The sequence below is a fragment of the Molossus molossus genome, unplaced genomic scaffold, assembly GCF_014108415.1.
Source record: "Molossus molossus isolate mMolMol1 unplaced genomic scaffold, mMolMol1.p scaffold_m16_p_12, whole genome shotgun sequence".
Taxonomy (NCBI): domain Eukaryota; kingdom Metazoa; phylum Chordata; class Mammalia; order Chiroptera; family Molossidae; genus Molossus; species Molossus molossus.
Window position 1 is genome coordinate 50,786,058 of NW_023425347.1, and position 21,054 is coordinate 50,807,111.

At 39.0% G+C, this 21,054-nt stretch overlaps 2 protein-coding genes across 16 annotated transcripts in view; one reads left to right on the forward strand and one right to left on the reverse strand.

The window, feature by feature from the left end:
• SRSF11 (serine and arginine rich splicing factor 11) overlaps positions 1–19,380 on the reverse strand; it is a 50,654-nt gene extending 31,274 nt beyond the window's left edge. For 5 of the 14 annotated variants that reach the window (XM_036255144.1, XM_036255141.1, XM_036255150.1 and 2 more), the window contains exon 1: positions 1,168–1,589. Coding sequence is in view for 7 of the 14 variants with exons in the window: in XM_036255139.1 (XP_036111032.1) it covers positions 1,168–1,358 (191 nt within the window). In the remaining 7 variants the exon portion in view is untranslated. Of the gene's footprint in view, positions 1–1,167; positions 1,590–19,265 lie in introns of those variants that run through there. The other 9 variants (XM_036255134.1, XM_036255135.1, XM_036255133.1 and 6 more) reach the window with 5 other exon arrangements.
• Positions 19,381–19,460: 80 nt separating this feature from the next.
• LRRC40 (leucine rich repeat containing 40) overlaps positions 19,461–21,054 on the forward strand; it is a 60,048-nt gene continuing 58,454 nt past the window's right edge. The window contains exon 1 of one of the 2 annotated variants that reach the window (XM_036255966.1): positions 19,461–19,655. In XM_036255966.1, coding sequence (XP_036111859.1) covers positions 19,505–19,655 — 151 coding nt within the window. In that variant the 5' untranslated portion in view covers positions 19,461–19,504. The remainder of the gene's footprint in view (positions 19,656–21,054) is intronic. The other variant, XM_036255967.1, reaches the window with a different exon arrangement.

The following is a 21,054-nucleotide window of genomic DNA, read 5'->3' on the forward strand; positions in this document are numbered from 1 at the left end:
ATTGTTAATAACTTATGAGACTGAAAATAATTATTTTGTAAATAAATCCAGTATCTCAAATATTTTGAATAGCAACATGATTACAATAATCAAACGTGTCACTTATTTTCTGCCATTTACTGTTTATTCATTTTACTAACAACTCAATAAAGAGTATGATATGAGAAAAACTGAGTAATAGCAAAACATATTATAAAAGCTATTTGTCCTTTACTACCAAAGCAAACTGAATTTCCATTCAAGATAACTGCTACAAATACATGTTCCTAGAACTGAACATGTAATGATTTATCACATCCACCAAACAGTAGATGCCTATTTCCTGTTTAATACTTAAATGACATCATAAAACTAAGCGGGATGGGAGATTATACTGACAGTAACATTGCATTTTCACCCTTCCAAAGAGCATATGACTGTTTTATCCTGTTCTAGTATTTCTCACATCTTATCTAACTTCATAGCTTAAGTTATTTTTTTCTTTACAATCCACTCATTTAATACTTTTGCAACTAAAATAATAAATGTGAGACAACAGGATTAAAAACAAAAAGTCAAACACTTCAAATTAAAAATTTAGAACTGTAAAATGGCATAAATGTATACATTTAAACAAAGGAAAACTCTACCTTTCAGGTATAACCCATTTTTGTCATTAAAATTAAGTACTCAGGTTCACTGAATTTACTATCTGACAAGAGTATTTACTCTGTATTATTCACTAGGCCAGGATCACAGAACAGCAATACTTAGCAATAAGTGAATCACCGCCTACAAAGTTCAATAATAAATTTACACAGGAATAATTTTGTTACTTTCCGAAGAACTCAAAGAAACACCTGATTTTTAAAAAAAGATTAACCAAAGTACATGAAATGAAGTTATCTTGCTTTAATTGCCCAAAGAAAGACCACGTTGGCAAAATTTAAGGGAGAAAAAAGAAGTCTGAGATTAAGAGCCAGTGTCTCTAACTGCCAAAACCCTGGCCCTGCCTCTTTGCATTGTTAGTAGGCCTAATATACAGATTCTTCGTAAATAAGTCCCAACAGCCAGCCTCAACTAAAGCAACCTGGTTCTGGGAAGCAGCGACAAGGGCCTACGAAATGGTGTGGTTAGGCCCAGGCTGGGAGGAGATAGCAAAAAACAGTGATGGTGGACGATACTCACTCCGGCGGGAAGAGGCGCAGTTCGTCGATCTTGCCTAGGAAACCGAAGAGGGTCCGCATCTGCTCAGAGCTAGCGCTCGGGGAGACATTAGTCACCTGGATTACCTCGGTGCCGCCGCCTCCGCCGCCGCCACCCGGCCCGCCGCTGGGGCCCGGGCCCGCAGTGCTGGGGACGACGGTAGTGTTGCTCATGGCGCTGCTCGCGTTCTCGCTCCTGCTTTAACACATCAAACACACAACAAACAGTGAGAGGGAAGGGAAAGAAGAACCGGTTCGCCGGAGAGGGGACAGGAGGGTGTCCACTGTTACAGCCGCTGCTGCTGCCTCCGCCGCCGTTTCTCCGCCCCGCCTCTCGCCGGGGGGAGGGAATAGCGCGCGCGAGTTCGAGACCACGAGAAAACAAACGGCTACCCCCACCGGGCCGAGTTCCCCACAATGCCTAGCAGCCACCAGCGCGTCACCGTAGGCTCCGCCCCGCGCAGGCCCAGCCGGCCTCGCCCGCAGCCAGGAGCCCGCGAGACACACCGCGGTCTACTGAAAGACGTCATCCCTGTTCGTTCCCTCTTTTTTTAAGTATTTTTTAAACTTTATTTTTAAGAGAAGTGGAAGGCATCATTTTTAGAAGGCAGTATTCAATAGCCTGCAAAAAAAAAATGCAAACTTTAGTAACTATATTAAAATGCCCCCAAATTTCTTTATACTGAGAATCAACTACAGATCTGTAGAGTTACTAATGAAATTTTCACCCTACCTACCAAGATTTTCCTCTCCACCAGTATAAAATTTTCTGCATCTGTACCTACATTTTGGTAAATTTGCTTCGTCAGTAAATCTTCAAAAATACCTAGTTTAATGTGACATTTCTTAATGCTTTATAATCAGATTTTATTTCACAAGTTGACAATTTAAAAGCACATTGGCCCTGGCCGATTTGGCTCAGCAGTTAGAGCCTCCACCAGCAGACCAGAGAGTCCCGGGTTTGGTTAGTCCCCCAGCCAGGTTGGGGTCGTGTGGGTGGCAACCACTCATGTGTCTCTCATATTAATGTTTCTCTCTCTCTCTCTCTCTCTCTCCCCCACTCTATCTGAAGATAAATGTAAAAGAATAAAAATTAAAAAATAAAAGCACATTGTACTGTACCTAAATACATTCAAGTATAAGATCTGAAAACTACAGAAAAATTTGCTTTACGTGCATATTCTTGCTTAATAACTTTTTTAAAGCTTTTCACTATAAAAAGATTCTTGTGTAATTTTTCAACTTCATCTAAACTATTTTACTTTTTCTTTATTAATTCTAGAGAGACAGGAAAGGAGAGAGAAACATCATGAGAGAGAACATCAACTGGCAGCCTCCTTCATGCCCCACGCTGAGGATCTGGCCCACAATCTGGGCATGTGCTCTGACCGGAAATTGAACCCGCGACCTCTTGGTGCATGCATGGGTCCACACTCAACCACTGAGCCACACTGGCAGGGCTAAACTATTTTACTTTCATCCACTGTTATTCAATGACTTGCAGTTCCCCAAACCTAACAAAATCTTTCATTTCACTGTGTCCTAATACAAGTTATTAATGACCTCCTTCATTTTATTTAACTGCCATCTTCTGTAGGGCTTTTTTTCCCTCACTGCCACAACTTCTGCAAGCAGTTAGGGCTTCCTCTTCTGTGCTTAACAAGGGATACATTTAACTTGTTATGCTGACATGCATTTCCTCCTCCCCCCAGAAAGCTGTGAATTTTTTGGGTCAGTTTAGCATATAGCATAATGCCTGTCACATAGTCAATGCCCAATAAATGTGTTGAACACGTGCATAAACAAGCCTTATTAAAGAGCCATTTATTCTATGACAATAGTTAAATAATTTACTTGATCCTGAATATTTTTGGAGGTTAAAACCTGAGGCCTTATGGAATATTTTCATCAGTAAATACCTGTATGAAATAGTGCAGTTGAAAGTATAATTTGTAAGAGATTGTAACACCAAGTTATTGAGATCTGATGTACAGCCAACTGGCTAGTTTACCTACCAGCTAAGATCACTTCTGCTAGCTCTTATACAAAACAGGGATGGGTTGGTGAATGTAAGCCTCAGCAAAATTACAAATTACAACTAATTGTATGTCAGTCATAAATGGGTATCTACGAATATAAAAAATGCCAGAAATTATTTTCTCATTTTGAAACAACATGTATAACTGCCAATTACAGATTCTTAAGTTGATAAAATTAATGTGTGTATTGGGACCTACAAAATGAAGGTTGCCCCAGTGGCCCTGCCTAAATCACAAATTGAAATTTGTCAACCAACACTGTCTTAGGTAAAACACCTGTTAAGAAAAACCACCAATCAAAACCCTCCAAATGAGCTTCAGAGAGCTTACTTTACCCTAGAACAGCGATTTTCAACCTTTTTCATCTCATGGCACACATAAATTACTAACATTCTACAGCACACCAAAAGATACATATTTTTGCCAATCTGACAAAAAAAGAGGCATAGTTTTGATTCATTCACATCAGATTGCTATTACCGTGTTGGCTGTTGTCACTTTTATTTGACAATCTAAGGGAAAAGAGGTGAGGGCCTCTGAATAAATAGTCAGTTATTGCATGTTTTAAAAATTCTTGCACACCAGTGTGCCTCTTGCAGCACTTGGGATGAAAACAGGACCTGCTAAAGCCTCAGAAGAAAATCTCCCACCTCCTGGCCAGTCATGTCATTTCCACATTGCCTCTTCTAATGGCCTAAAACTCTACTCTTGGCCAAAATCCTTTGAGAAGAGTGCCCTACTGTTTGTGAGGCAATGTACTCCCCAATTCATGGATTGTTTTCCTTGAATAAAGGACATCAAACTTGTTACTAAATTGCTTTAGTTTTGTCATATGACTAAATACTTAGTAGGAATGCCTACTATGTGCCAAGCATGCTACAATGTTGTGCTGAAAGGACAAGTAACACAAGGGCAAGGTTCAAGTATTTTTTCTTTAATGTTAACATCATTTTATTTTCTGTGGTAGATACACAGAAATCATTTATATTATTCTACACTTTTCTGTGTTTGACATATTTCATAATTAAAATCACATTTTCAAACCAAAGAAAAAGAGCCCTGTGATAAGATAAAAATCTTTTTTTTTTGGTTAATCCTCACCTGAGGATATTTTTTCTATTGATTTTTAGAGAGAGTGGAAGGGAGGGAGGAAGGGAGAGGGAGAGGGAAGAGAGGGAAGAGAGAGAGAAACATCAATGTGAGAGAGACGCATCAACTGGTTGTCTCCCACATGTACCCTGGGGCGGGGATAGAACCTGCAACCCAGGTACATGCCCTTGATCGGGAATGGAACCCACAACCCTGCGATGTGCCGGCCAACACTCTAACCACTGACCCACACCTGCCAGGCTAAGATAAAAGTCTTTTAAATAATTGTAAGTCAGTTTTAGTATAATAACTTACTGAACAGAGAGACAGATGATGCTTCCATGTGAAGAAACAGAGTGAAAAAAATTATTATTCTAATATACGGTATTTTGAATATTTTACTTCAAATAATCAAGCAGGTAGAAAAAAATACTGTACTCAGAGCCAGAAGGCTGGCTTAAAATACTACCCCATTATGTATTAAGCATGATTTCAGAAGATTTACTTTACTTCTAAGAATCTATTTTGGTCAAGAGCTGAGGAGCTGAATCATAATTTTGAAGATCCTTCTAGGTCTAAAAAATAGATTAAATATTAGCGACTTTGCAATATTATCATCTCTTTCCCATAGAAATGAAATAGCTAAATGCAAGTAACAAATATTCCAAAGCCAAATAACAAATACATCCAACTATAATAGTTTTAAATCACTTCAGATTTGTTTAGGCTCCCAATGAAGCAAGACTATAAGAAGTACAGAATCTGAAGACAGGCATCATGTCTGTCTTATTTACTTTAACTCCTGTGTTATAAGACGCTGTTTAAAAACTTGCAAATTCTTTCACATGTTATGCACCTATTATGGTCTGGGATTAGGCATCCCTGATCTCATGAAACTTCAGGTCTAGTATGGGAAACTTTATTTATTTATGTATTAAGAAAAATTTTTTTTTCATCCTCACCCGAGGACATCTGTGCATTTATCTTGACATACAGTGGGAGGGAGAAAGGGAGGAAGAGAGAGAGAGAAACATCGACATGAGAGAGATACACTGAGTGATTGCCACCCACATGACCCCAGCCGGGGCCAGGGACAGACTGCAACCGAGGCTCCTGCCCTTATCAGTAACTAAACCCGGGCCTCTGGTCTGGGGCCGACGCTCTAACCCCTGAGCCAAACCGACCAGGACAAGTACGGGAAACTTTAAACAAACAAATACAAAGATGTAAGGGAGAAATGTGCTGTAATGAAAATAAGCCAGGATAGAAGATGGGGGAGATGGTGTTATCTGAGCCATTTGAATTTCTAGGGGAAGAACAATCCAAGTAGATGAAATAACAAATTAGAAAGTTCCCGAGGGTAAGGACAAAAATAGTAGGAAGACCATTCTTTTTGAATGAATGCTTTCTAGTTTTTATTTCAGACAGAGACTTATATGGAGATCCTTCCTGTAAGTATCACGTGAAAGATGTATGTCCAGGGAAGAGTCACAGCTCATCTCTGGGAAAGGGTAAGGGAAGGCTTCCCATTATATTTGAATGATAAATATTACCAGGGTTAATGTTATTACTAATCCAAAGCAAAAAGTATCCTGTCATTTTGGCCTTTATGGTCATATTTGACTTCTATATGCATACTATAGTGCGTAATTTGATAGGTTTTTGAAATACAGAAAACAACTTACAGGCTCCCATTATGGGGCCCTAATGCTCACAGGTAGGGAGGGGACCACCACCAGCATACCACTAAGAAAAATTTAAACTGGTGCTCGATATTGGCAAGAAAGTCTGTCAAATAATATTAGAAAATAATGTTTTAAGCAAATCCTCAGAAATAATACCAATCCTCTGTCATTAGTTCTTCCCAATCTCAAGCTTCTGAAAGATGTGATGTATAAAAGAATGAAACAACCCTATATTACACAACTCACAAAAAGTAACTCAAAATGTATTAAAGACTTGAAAAAACCATAAAACTTCTAGAAGAGAACATGGGGAAAAGCCATTTAATATTGGACTTGGCAATGATTTTTTTGATGTGACACAAAAAGCACAAACAGTCCTGACCGGAGGACTTCCGGTCAGGATGGCGGCGTAGGTAAACGCGGTATCGCGTCCTCCCACAACTACATTAAAGTTACAACTAAACTACAGAACAAAAACCACCTGAACTCAAGCTGAATGGAAGTCCTACCACTACGGAATTAAAGCAGCAGCCGCATGGAGACTGGTAGGAGGGGCGGCGGCGCGACGGGCTGGTCCCACACCCAAGCGTGGCGGATAAAAATCAGGAGGACACCTCAGCTGGGAAGGTCCTTCCTGAGGACTGAGGGGTCCCCGTCCCACACCAGATGCCCCACTCAGGGTTCCAGTGCCAGGAAGAGAAGTCCCCATAACTTCTGGCTGGAAAAACCAGCGGGAACTGTGGCTCAGGAAGCTGACGGGGCTGGAGCCCCAGGCAGCTCCTTAAAGGGCCCGCATACGGACTTGTTGGACTCCCTCCCTCTAAGCTTGGAGGGAAGGCAGCTCGAGGGGCACCAGAGATATGCAGGGAAGAACTGAGCTGTTTGGCACTGGAGTGAGGGCTGGAGAGGGGGCTTTCTCCAGGACAGGCATGCTGTCAGAGGCCTTTGTTCCTTTGGTGAGCCCTTCCCTGGGGTGACAGACAGTAGCAATATCTGGGACTCCAGCAACCTGGCTCACACTGGTTGCCCCACCCTGGGGATTCCCTGAGGCCCCGCCCCATCCAACTTTCAAGTCCACCCAAGCTGTTGCCACTTGCTTAACCATAGGATTGGCCCATCTTGGATCTTGCTTCAGGTTTTCCTGAATTCTTTCTAAAAAGAAGCATCTGGTCTCAGCTAGCCCCATACCTCTCGTTAAGTAATACACAGAAACAAACACAGGGAGGCAGCCAAAATGAGGAGACAAAGAAACAGGTCCCAAATGAAAGAACAAAACAAAACCCCAGAAAAAGAACTAAGCAAAATGGAGATAAGCAACCTAACAGATGCTGAGTTCAAAATACTGCTTATAAGGATGCTCAATGAATTTAGTGATTGTCTCAAGAGCATAAAAAAAGACCAGTCAGAAATGATGGATGCACAGTCAGAAATGAAGGAGTCATTAACTGAAATAAAGAATAATTTACACAGATTCAATAGTAGAGTACGTAAATCCAAGAAGCAAACCACTGATTTGGAGTATCAGGAAGCAAAAAACACCTAATCAGAACAGCAAAAAGAAAAAAGAATCCAAAAAAATGAGGACAGTGTAAGGAGCCTCTGGGACAACTTCAAGTGTGCCAACATTAGCATCTTGGGGGTGCCAGAAGGAGAAGAGCGAGAACAAGAAATGGAAAACCTGTTTGAAACAATAATGGCAGAAAACTTCCGTAACTTGGTGAAGGAAACAGACATACAAGTCCAGGAAGCACAGAGAGTCCCAAACAAGATGAACCCCAAGAGGTCCACACCAAGACACATCATCATCAAAAGGCAAAAGGTTCAAGACAAAGAGAGAATCTTAAAAGCAGCACGAGAAAGGCAGTTAGTTACCTACAAAGGAGTTCACATAAGGCTGTCAGCTGATTTCTCAAAAGAAACTTTGCAGGCCAGAAGGGAGTGGCAAAAAATATTCAGAGTGATGAAAACCAAGAACCTACAACCAAGATTACTCTATCCTGCAAAGCTGTCATTTAGAATCGATGGCCATATAAAGAGTTTTCCAGACAAGAAAAAGTTAAAGGAGTTCACCACCACCAAACCGTTATTATATGAAATGATGGTGTTTTTGAAGAAAAAGATAAAATATATGAACAAACCAAATGGCAATGAATACATATCTATCGACAATGGAATCTACAAACAAAATGAACAGGCAGAGCAGAAACATTCTCATAGATACAGAGAACATTTTGTTGGTTGCCAGATGGGAGGGGAGTTGGGGGAATGGGTGAAAAAGGTGAGGGGATTAAGAAGTACAAATTCATTGCTAGACTGACAAACCTCAAAGGGAAAGGGGTTGGGGGGTGGGAAGAAATAAACCGAAGAACTTATATGCATAACCAATGGACACAGACAATAGTGTGGGAAAAAGCGGGAGGGGGGTGGGAGTGGGGAGGAGTGGGTCAATGGGGGAAAAATAAGGAACATCTGTAATACATTCAACAATAAAGATTAAAATAAATAAATAAAGCACAAACAATAATGGGAAAAGATATTTGCAAACCATACATCTGAAAAGAGGTTAATATCCAAAATATACAGGGAACTCATATAATGGGGGGGGGGGGGAATAATCCAATTAAAACAGGCAAAGGACTTGAATCGATGTTTGTCTAAAGAAGATATACGAAAAGCCAATAGGTACACAAAAAGATGCTCAGCATTCCCTAATCTTTAGGGACATGCAAATCAAAACTATAATGAGTTTTCACCTCATGCCTACTGGAATGGCTAGCATCAAAAAGACAAGACATGATCCCAGTGTGGATCAGTGGTTGAGCGTTGACCCGTGCACCAAGAGGTCACCGGTTCGATTCCCGGTCAGGGCACATGCCCAGGCTGCAGGCCAATCATCCCCAGTGTGGGGCGTGCAGGAGGTGGCCAATTGATGTTCTCTCTCATCAATGTTTCTCTCTCTCTCTCTCTCCCTCTCCCTTCCTTTCTCTCTAAATATCAATAACGGAAAAAAAAAAGACAAGAAATGATAAGTGCTGGGGAGGATGTGGAATAAGAAGAACCCTTGTGAACTACTAGTGGGATTGTAAATTGGATATATATATATTTTTTATCCTCACCCGAGGACATTTTTCCGTTTTTTGTTCAGGTAGAGTGGGAGGGAGAGAGAGGAACAGAGAGAGAGAGAGAAACATCGACGTGAAAGGAACACATCGAGTGGCCGCCACCCGCACAACCAACCAGGGCCGGGGACAAACTGCAACCGAGGTACGCACCCTTAGCGGGAACCGAACCCGGGTCTCTCAGGACCGCAGGCCGACGCTCTAACCGCTGAGCCAAACCGGCCAGGGCGGGATTGTAAATTGGTATAGACACTATGGAAAATAATATGCAGGCTCCTCAAAAAATTAAAACTAGAACTACCATATAATCCAACAATCCCACTTCTGGGGATATATCTGAAGGAAACAAAAACACAATGTTGAAGAGATATCTGCACCCCATGTTCACAGCAGCATTATTTACAATAGCTAAGACATGGAAACGTAAGTGTCCATGGATGAATGGATAAAGAAGCTGTGGTTATATATATACAACGAAATAGTATTCAGCAATAAAACGAGTAAATCCTGTTATTCGCAAAAACATGGATGGATCTTGAGATCATTATGCTAAGTAAAATATGTCATACAAAGAAAGAGAAATACTGCCCTGACTGGTTTGGCTCAGCAGTTAGAGCACTGGCTCATTGGTGAGAGTGTCGGCCTGCGGACCAGAGAGTCCCGGGTTCGGTTCCCGCTAAGGGCATGTACCTCGGCTACAGTTTGTCCCTGGCCCTGGTTGAGGTTGTGTGGGTGGCAAACCAGTCGATGTGTCTCTCTCATACAGATGTTTCTCTCTCTCCCCACTTCCCTCTTTCCCTCCCGCCCTATCTGAAGATAAATGCAAAAATGTGGAGTGAGGATAAAAAAAAAAAAGAGAATACTATATGATCTCACAGTGAAATCTAAAACAAACAAACAAACTCTTATAAAAGGAGAGAGGATTTGTAGTTACCAGACAGGAGGTGCGGGGAGGAATTGGAGGAAGGTGGTTGACAAGTACAAACTTCCAGTTATAAGATAAGTAAGTACTAGGGATGCATTGTACAATATGACTATACATAACACTGCTGTATGGTGTAGATGAAAACTGCTAAACGAGTAAATCCTAAGAGTTCTCATCACAAGGAAAAAAATCTTTTTTTTTTCCTTTTATTTCTATGCGAGATGATGGATGTTAGCTAAATCTGTGGCAATTATTTCATGATATATGTAAGTCCAATCTTTATGCTCTAAATTTATAAAGTGCTATAAGTCAATTATATCTCAATAAAACAACAACAAAAGAAAACCATTTCTAAGAAAAAAATCCCTCATGTATTTAGATAAAAGTTTTCCAATTAAAAGACAGAATAGGCACAGCTATCTACTGTCCCTCCACCCGCTGGACACCATGTTCCCAGTTGACTAAGTCAAGTGATTTTTATTGTAGTTAAATACCTTCTTATCCACTAATGGAAAAGATGGTGGAGTCCAACAAACTGACACAATTTTGCATATCTGCAAAAGCAACAGGTCTTTTTATCAAATTAGTTAAGCAGATCCTTTCCTCTAGAAAATATACTTTTTGAGGCAGGAAAGGCAGTTATTAATCTTTCTGTTTCTAATGCCCAATGATATATTGGAACTAACTCAGCATTTGACAAAAACTTTCTATCATATATGTGCTAGAAACTTTACAAATGCTTCCCATAATCTGTTCAACACAAGCTGGGTGAATGAAGACAGGAATACATTTGTTTGATTTATAGAGAAATTTGATTGAGATAAACTCAAAGTATTTGGCGACAGAAAGCAGTAAGAAAAACCTAGGAAATAAATTACTGCTTGCAAATCTGTAACTTTAAAAAAATTTTAATTTGTATCTGTTATCCTACAAATTAGATAACTGTATTTCCATCCTATTTCCATAAATTAGACATTTCTACAAATATGAATATTTATTTTAAAATCAAAACTGTAAATCCCATGCTCCCCTTTCTTCTGCTCCAGCTAAATAAAGGGGAGAGACTAAAGAATGAGTTAGCATTAGGGAATGGATGAACAGATGGATGGACACACACACCGAGACAGAATAAAAGTCTATTTAAATTTATTTCCAAATCCTTGCTTCATATTGTTCAACTTACAATGCTATTTAACAGCAGGGACTCTAAACCTACATTTTAAAATTGATTGCACAATGTTTGTGAGCACCTTGAAATTATAGGCAAAAATTTGTATATGCCCATTTTTAAAAACTTTATTTTTATAGAGAAAAAAGTAGTAGTTTGAGCATCAAGATACTGAAGCCTATATCCATATGAGTAGTATTCTCAGCTATAGAGCATATGCTTGGGAAAACAGTCAATTTATTTGTTCAGATGTTTGGCTTTTTTTGATTGAATGAGCTCAACAGAAATATCTGGATGGAGAAGCTCCAGATACTGACTACTCAGTATTATTCTCTATGCTGTATGAGATTCTTCTGGAGTCTCACTTCAGAAAAGACTTCACAATCTTTAAAAATCTTTTTAAAAAAATCCAGTAGTTACATATATCTTTAAGTAAACAGTTTCATGCTTTTAAACATTAAATATTTGTTTTTTTTCTAATCAAGGAGTTAAACATTTGCACCATTTGAACTCCTTTTCCCCCTTATGCTGTAAAATTTAGTTTCTCTTCATGAAAGAAAATTATTTCTAGAGTCTTATAAAACTGGTAAAATGAAAGCTTACTCAACTCAGTAACAAGAGAATGTACATTAACTGAATGCTTTTATAATCCTCACAACATTTAAAGGAACTACAAGTGATTAAGAATGAAGACCTAGACATTAAAAAGAACAAAATCTTACCATTTGTGACAGCATGGATTAACGCAGAGTGTATTATGCTAAATTAAATAAGTCAGTCAGAAAAAGACAAATACCCCATGATTTCACTAATATGTGGAACATAAAAAGCAATATAAACAAACAACAATAACAACAAAAACCAGAAACAGACCTATAGATAATAGAGAATAGACTGATGGAATCTATAACCAATTAGGTTAATTGTGACCTTTGGTTCATTACTTTGTGGTTCAATTTCCTCCTCTAAAAAATGAAATCATGATGCTTACCTCACTGGATTGTTGTGAGGCTAAAGTGAGAATACTAATGCAAATGATTAGTAAAGATAAACATTAACTACTCTACAAATAGTGCTTACCTCTACTGGCTTCCATTTTATACCATTACTCTAGGCTAGTACCTTAGTCTAGTGCTACTTCATCGTTCAGATGAACAATATGAATCAGAAGAGTGAATATATATACAGAAGTTTGTTATTTAATATCCACCTTTTAACATTTTTTTGTGTGGCATAGACAACATGTATTATAAGGTAATAAATGCAAAACGTTAAATGAGTGTATAGGTCTATGAGAGTAATAAAGCAGCAGTCTCCCACTGCACTCTCCCGTGCATGTTGTCAGCTACTGTAAGTGCTGCCTATAATTAGCCATGTGAGCCCCAATTCCCTATGGGAAAAAATTAGAATAATGATACCATTTAAATTTTCTAAGATTTGAAATATTATGGATATGAAGCACCTACCACAGTGCCTAGTACACAGGCACTCAAATGGTATAGACCATTACAGGAAAGTTTGTGTTCAACTTCCTCATCTTTTCAATGGATGAATAATAACACTTTTGTCTTACCTTAGGGCATTATTGTCAAATATGAAAATAATCTGTAAATTGATAAGTGGTACTGAATGTGAAATATCTATTATTATATGCCCTTTCTCCTTTAAGAGTCCATTGCAACGGAAACATGACACCAACAAATTTCAAGTTTTCATATTTATTTTGATCCTAAAGCAGCACTTTACCAACTGCATGCATAGACAGATAGATGGCCAAACAAAACATTCCTTTTCAGACAAAACACAAATGCTTCATGAAACACTCTTTCTAGGAAGGATTCAATTACTTTTCTACATTTTCAGAGCAAGAGTATTATTTTTATTTTCAAAAGACACAACTGTACGTGTTTGATTAATCTTAAATAAAAGTACTGTGACATGGGTCAGAGCAACAAAATAGGAAATGACCAAAAGCACAAATGTAAAAAACTAAGAAAAATATTAAGTATATGAAACAATATGAATTCCTGACACACACTAAAGCTGAATTCATAATGCTTCTTCCCCCATTTGCCATCCCAGTCACTTGAAACTACGTGAAGTTAGTTTCAAGCCACAATTAGCTTATACTGAAGTCTAAAGCATGTGGAGACGAACAAATAATTATTTTGAAGGAAAAGCTATTTAAGGTAATTTTCTAGGAAATGAAGAGTTTAAAAAAAAGCAAAATGTCAGCATCTCTAAAATGAAAAAAAAAAAAAATCAAAGCTATATTAACTGTAGATAAATTTAGTGCTGAGTGCAAAACATGTATCTTTAGAAATATGAAGAGCAAAGTTGGGTTCACAGATTTGCATTGTAGAGACCAAATATTTAAATGTTCACTAGTGTTTCAACACCCCAATGACAGTATCTTTCAAATTATTTTAATTGTGATATTTTAAAGGATTAAAAAAAAACTGATGCAAAAAAAAGTCAAACCAGCATTTATAGAATAATTGTAATTGTGAGTATAAATATTCTAACTCAAATTTTGAGTATCAAATTGCTGAATAAAAATCTGATTGTGATTGTCAATAAACTAACAAATTATCCACATTGTTCTCCCTTATCAACTTAAGCTAACACTAAAAATAGTCTCAGGAACCATATATTCTTAATAAAATTGTTGAGGTACTTTCCTCATATAGAAAAGTATTTGCGCCCTGGCCAGTTTGGCTCAGCGGTTGAGCGTCAGCCTGTGGACCAGAGAGTCCCATGTTCGGTTCCCACGAGGGGCATGTACCACACACACACACAGACAAAAGTATTTGCCACGAATAATCATTTATGTTGCTCTCTTTTTGAAGTACTGAGCAAATGAAGTTCCAAGTTGAATCCCATAGAACAAAGCTATTGGCAGGGGGTGATATAAAGTCAAATTCCAATTTTTAAACAGATTTATATGGTAGTGGTTTTGTATGTGTTTGAAACAAAGACAGAATGCTACTATGAAGTATCTTCTAGGGTCTGGCACCCTAATTTTGTCTCTATTACTTTACCATTGTAAAGTAAACAAATTAATAAAATCTATGCAATTAATATTAAAATTAATACTTTAGGTCACAGAACACATTAACTTTGAAAAATGAGCAAGAAAACAGCCTTAGTAGTAAGCCCTGGCCTATTTGGCCCAGGTTAGAGCATTGGCCTCAGAACCAGAGTCTTGGGTTTGATGCCAATCAAGGGCACAAACCTCAGTTTCGGTTGGATCCCCAGACCTATATGGGTTTGTGTGGGAGGCAACCAATCCATGTGTCTTTCTCACATAGATGTTTCTGTTTTTCTCTCTCTGTCTCTCACACTCTATCTGAAGATAGACAGAAAAATATCCTCGGATGAGGACTAAAGAAAATGGTTAGGAGTAAGATCACTGGGAATAATGGGAAACATTTTCAGCTGATTTGAAAAAGACCAATAAATGATACCATAATGTTTTTATTTTTTGACATAAGTAAGGAATGCTTTACAACCACCCTGATTTCAGCTTTTTTCAGTAAAAAGAAAATAAACCAAAAAAGAAAACTAAAAGTAATTAGAATTAAAAAACAAAAAATTTAAAGTAGCTCTTCTACTTTTCTTCACATGAAAAACACTAGTATGTAAAAGCCTTTATATAAAAGGAAAATGAAAATATTTTCCTAAAGCTGGTGGGCTAAAATTTTTTTTGTATTGAAAGTAGAGGATTGTACTACCCAACACTTGAATTATATAGTAAACCTCCTAGAGCAAGCTCACTACTTTATGATTCAAAAACAAGAATGAGAAACACTTAAAAATATATACAAATGAATAATCTAAATAAAATGCACTGTCTCCATCCAAAAAAAATAGAAAAAAATAACTGCCACAAATAATTCCAATAATAACAAAATACAATTCAAAGCCACATTTTAAACTATGACTAAAAATGCAAAATATGTACTGCCTTCAAAGAAATAATTCAGCATTGTTTACTACTTTTTAAAGTAGGCAGTTATAGACAATGGAAAACAAATATGAAACTTAAAATTGAAAATTTTTTTTTTTTTCTTTATCCTCAACCGAGGACATTTTACCATTTTTTGTACAGATAGAGTGGGAGGGAGAGAGAGGAAGGGAGAGAGAGTGAGAAACATCGACGTGAAGGGACACATCGAGTGGCTGCCACCCACACGACCAACCAGGGCTGGGGACAAACTGCAACCGAAGTACGTGCCCTTAGCGGGAACCGAACCCGGGTCTCTCTGGACCGCAGGCTGACGCTCTAACCGCTGAGCCAAACTGGCCAGGGCTGAAAATGGAAAATTTTAAAGTAAACTTTTTAAAAGACGTATAACGAACACCTTTAAAGTTGAATACTTAAAAGATGAAGATTCAGTGTCCTATATAATTTGGTCTCACTTTTGAGAATTTATAGAAACCTACTGATAGAGCAAGGGACAAACATAGAAAGAAAACTTTGAGTAATAAGTATATAAGGATGTAAAAAGTTCAACTCATAAAACATTTAATAAGCAATATATTTATAATAAAAAATGATTGTTAAAAAGTAGTGTTCACTCAATAAATATCATAAAATAGGAATTCTCACATTTAAGGCAATATTCTGAAATAAACAATATTGGTTCAAAGTAGGCTAAATCTAAATCTGTTATTTCACACAAAAAGCAGCTTCCTAGTGCCCTGGCCAGTGTGGCTAAGTGGTCAGAGTGTCAGTTCCAGCACATAAGGGTTTCATGTTCAATTCCCAGTCAAGGACACCTACCTGGGTTGCAGATTCAATCCCTGGCCCCAGACTGGGCTTTTGCAGAAGGCAACCAATCAGTGTGTCTCTCTCACATCCATGTTTCTCTCCCTCAACCCCTCTTCCTTCCACTCTCTCTCTCAAAACAAAAACAAAAACAAAACAAAACAAAAAATCAATGGAAAAATATCCTCAGGTGAGGATTAACAACAACAACAAAAAACTTCCTAGAAATGTCAGCAAAGCGAATTCACTTTGCTTATCTGATAACATTTTTAAAACAAATGTCCTTGAAAATTTTGCATGTTAATATCATTTTCGTTTACTACAATTTCTCCATTTGCCTCAATAAATTTGTCTTATGAATGTGCCTTTCAACTTTGAAAAAAATTGAATGTATCAATGTTCATGTGAATAACACAGCCATGTCTGAAAATGTCATTGAATTTTTAAATTAAAATTATTGGTGGGTGTGACATTGGTTAATAAGATTATATAGGTTTCAAGTGTAGATTTCTAAGACACATGATCTGTATACTACACTGTTTGAAAATGTCACTCAATTTTAATGGTGGAGATAAGCTACTCTTACTTTGATAATAGTCTTATTTTTCCTTTATGAAAGAAAAAAAAACAGCAGTTTTTGGCCTATGTAATTCTTAGACTCAATATATTTTTAGTTTCTTCACTTTCTTTTTTAACTTAGCAAAGCAGCTAGAAGAGTGAAACCTTCCATAACTTTAATAAAATGAGTAAATTGTAGGCAGACAGATTTTGTTGCAAAAGGTAGCTATGTAGTAGTCTCCAGCCTCTGTAGACATTCATTTCATACTATTTTAATAATCCATTACAATAAAATAAAAATATTTTCATTTAGCCCTGGCCGGTTTGGCTCAGCGGTTAGAGCATTGGCCTGTGGTCCACAGAAACCCGGGTTCGGTTCCCGCTAAGGGCATGTACCTCGGTTGCAGTTTGTCCCCGGCCCTGGTTGGTCATGTGGGTGGCAGCCACTCGATGTGTCCCTTCACATCGATGTTTCTCTCTCTCTCTCTTCCTCTCTCTCCCTCCCACTCTACCTGAACAAAAAATGGAAAAATGTCCTCGGGTGAGGATTAAAAAAAACAAAAAACAAAAAAAACTGTCACTTAAATGTTCATGTTGAAAAAAAGGTTCAGTTTATTTATTTGTAATGCATTCTTCCTAAAGTAATAACAACTGATATAAAAGCTAATTCCCACATATAACTATATATAAATATACTCTCATAAAGAAGCTCAATTCAAGTTGATAAGTGTTTAGTTTCCAAAAATTTGAAATACATGTAATTTTCCAAAATTGCATGGGAAAATAATTTTCACCCTCATTTGCACTGGATACATAGTGTACTATGAATATATACCAGCACAATTTTTACATGTCACTGTATATCTATTGTAGTTTACCAAAATTGTAAGTCACTTGGATTTTTCACAATTGTTTTTCCATTAAACAGGCTGTATGCTTCTCTTATGCAAAATGCAAGAATGTGCCCTGGCCTGGTAACTCAGTTGGTTGGAGGGTCATCCAGATATGCCAAGATTGTGGTTCCATCCCCAGTCAGGGCAAATTAAACATTAATAATGAGATATTTAACTTCAAGGAGAAGCACAATAAATGAACAAATTACACCTTGCACATTATTTAAAACAATGCTGAAGAATTTATTGTAGGGGAGGGGTGGTTATTGTAAAATTTGATATTTGAGCAATTCATCCTTCAAAGGTAGGTTAAGTCCTACAAAAGAGAAAAAGGGTTTTCAATAACCAGTAAATCTCTTCTAAAACATAATCGAAAGATCCCTTAAAATGGCTCCAGGATACAAAGAAGCAAGTTGAAAATGATGAAATAAAAGCCACTAGGCAAATCATAATGATTATTAACAAGAGGAGAGAACTAGGTTCAAATTCCTGGCCATAGAATTTACAGAAACTTGTGATCTTAAGCAAGTTTCTTAATCCTTTTTAGCATCAATTTGTTCATTTGCAAAATTGGTCATTATGCTAAATAAGAGATAGCAAAAGAGGTATTATTAGCACTGAGCCTGGCACTTAGTAAGGGCTTAATAAGGTGGCTATAATCATTTTTGTCAAGACAAACTGGGAGGGAGGGGAGATTTCCTTAGTGACTTTGCTATAACTGCTATGGTCCTTGCTTTAATACCCACTCTTTGCTTGCTTGTTAGTATAACTACTGGTACTTTTCGGCTGTTCACTTTTAGTGCACAGGACTCTACAGAACTAGAAAGGAAGAAAAAAAAAGCGAAGGGGTTAAAAACGGAATGTTACAGGTAGCAAGAACCAGGACTCAGGCAAAACTGTGTGCTGCAGATTTTGTCATTCTACCTTTCAAATATCCTACCGATCCCCAGCCGAGCTGATGAAGGACTGGGAGGACATTTCCCGGTATATGCTTTTTAAAACAAAATCACTTCAGGCAAAAGAAAAAGTCTAGCACCCGGGACAGTACTAAAGATAATGAGTTTTTAATCACTTAAGCTGTACATTTCAGACAGAAACTAATTTTCCAGGAAAACCGATTTAACAACATTTCCCTATTCTATTCTGAATCGGAATCCTTTCCTTCACCAAGCGCTCCATATTTAAAATTCCAGTTTCACTTAAATTACTTTAAAAGCCAAATGAGATACAACTTATTATTTCTAAATGAATAAAGAAAGAAGTGAGCTTTAAAAGAGGGAAATGGCCTTCAGCCACACAGCCTGTAAAATGCAGAAGCAGCTGGGATTCGAACTGGTATCTCTGGGCTTCCCGAGTCCAAGCTGCTGTCGCTATGCTAAAGCTTGCGCCTCCACTTCTCTCCCGAAAACGTCCGCTGGAGAGAACATTTATTAGACTTTCCCCGCTCCCTTCCCTGCCGCCGACCCTTCCGTCTCACTCTACCTCCTGTGTTGGGCTATAAACACACGACAGGCCAGGTGCACTAATTCGAGGACTCTGAGTACAGTTCCGGGGAACAGACATCGGTTTTATTTTCTACGCCAGGCGGAGGTCTGGCGCCACCATCACCAGCGACAAGCGCAGGCTGGGGTCCAGCTAGGCAGCAGACCGCGCCCAGGTCCCAAGTTTTAGTCAAGGCCCACGATCAGTTCAGGCCGGGGGAAGGAAGAAGAGAAGGTTATTCTTTCCCGACACCCTGGCCACGGCGGGGGCACCGATGAGAAGGATGGCGTCGCAGTAATACTGCACACAATCAACCCTCAAGTCCTTCCTCAGCCGGTTAAACCACACTTACTTGAGCGAAGTAATTCCAAGACACAAGGCCGGCACCGGCACCGGGAAGGGCTGCTCTGTCCTCCAGCCCCAGTCACGGACAGTGACGACATCTGGGCCGCGCCGCGCAGAGCGAAGGCCCAGCGTCCGGCCACGCGCCCGACGCACAGAGCGCGCGCCCCCGGCAGGGGTGGGGCGAGCGGCGGCACCGCCTTTCAGCGTCACTCGCGGGGCTCTGCTTCTGCACGGGAGGGTTTGAACATGTCGCGTCTGAGAGGAGGAGCGGAGCGGGATTCCCGAGCGGGTTTCCGAGCTGAAAGGAGAGACTGCGGTGCCTCAGTACCCCAGGGGCTGTTAAAGGCGGCGAGGAAGAGCGGCCAGTTAAACCTGTCGGGTCGGAACCTCAGCGAAGGTAAGATCCAGAATACGAACCGATCGATTTGCGAACTGTCAGAAAGCACTTGATCGGGGCAGCCTCCTTTTCCTCTGGCCTGGCCTTGGCCACCTTTGCTTCCCGATTCTGGCCCGGATCCCCTTGCTTTGATTGAGACACTCATCACACCTTCATTGGCTCGGTCAGCCCGGCTCGGTTCCTACTTTCTCTCCAGGAATGTCTGGAATAGGGCCGAAATTTAAACGGGGCGCCTTCCGGGATTCCCAGTTATCTGTGATGGGCAAATGCTTTGTTTCTTTAGCCCTCATTTTCCTTCTCTTAATTTGATCTAAAATTCTGTACTTCATCAGCTCCTTTGTGAACTTAGTGAATGACACTGTTCCCTGACAAGATACTTTTCTTTGTGCAACTGGGCAGTCCTGCAATACAAGGAATAATGAGCAAATTTCCTAAATTTCCGATCAAGATAGATGCCGTACAGAGTGAGTTTGGGGCCATCCTGATAAACCTAATACAGATCAACTAGCACAAATTTGGATACCATGAGTGAATAATAGCCAGCTGCTCTTTTGCCTATTTGATAGGTAATGGGAAGTAGGGAAACAGACAGTATATCAATCTTCCTGTAATGGTTTCCTCTATTTATTATCGCGTTTTAGGCTGTCTGGTATTAAAACCTTCCATTTTCCTTGTAATGATTGCTTTTACTATTGTGCCAGGTATAGACCAGAAAAAATACTTGCTGAATGAATGAAAGGACATATAACTTAAAATCTCTGCTCTACCTGATACAACTCTTAATCAATGGGAACATAAGTATTTTAAAATTACAGATATGCATATGCACTTGGTTTTCCCAAAGCTTGACATTTTCCCTTATATCTGACTGGAACTCACTCCTTTGCTTTCTATAAGACTTTGCTCAGAGGCCACACCTCAGAGAGGCTCTTCCTCAATACCCTATCTATAAACATTATTGCTAACACTCTGTTCTCTTACCTGTTTAATTTTATTTTTTTAAATTGATTTGAGAGAGAGAGAGAGAGAGATGGACATCAATAAGCCATCTCTGGAACATGCCCCGACTGGGGATTGAACCTGCAACCTGGGTATGTGCCCTGACCAGGAACTGAACCTGCCACCTTTTGGTGTATAGGGTGACGCTCCAGCCAACTGAGCACACTGGCCAGGGCTTATCTGTTGAATTTTTAAGAAGCATTTATCACTCTCAGAATTTGTAGTGTATTTGTTTACTGACTTCCCTGCCCTCTCACTAGAATGTTAGTTCCATGAGGTCAGGAAGCTTAGTTTTTTTCATTGTGGTATTCCTAGCACCCAAAATAGTGCTTGGTACATAGCAGGTTCTTATTAAACATTTGTGGAAGGAGTAAGTGAGTGAATGAATATTTCCAAATAA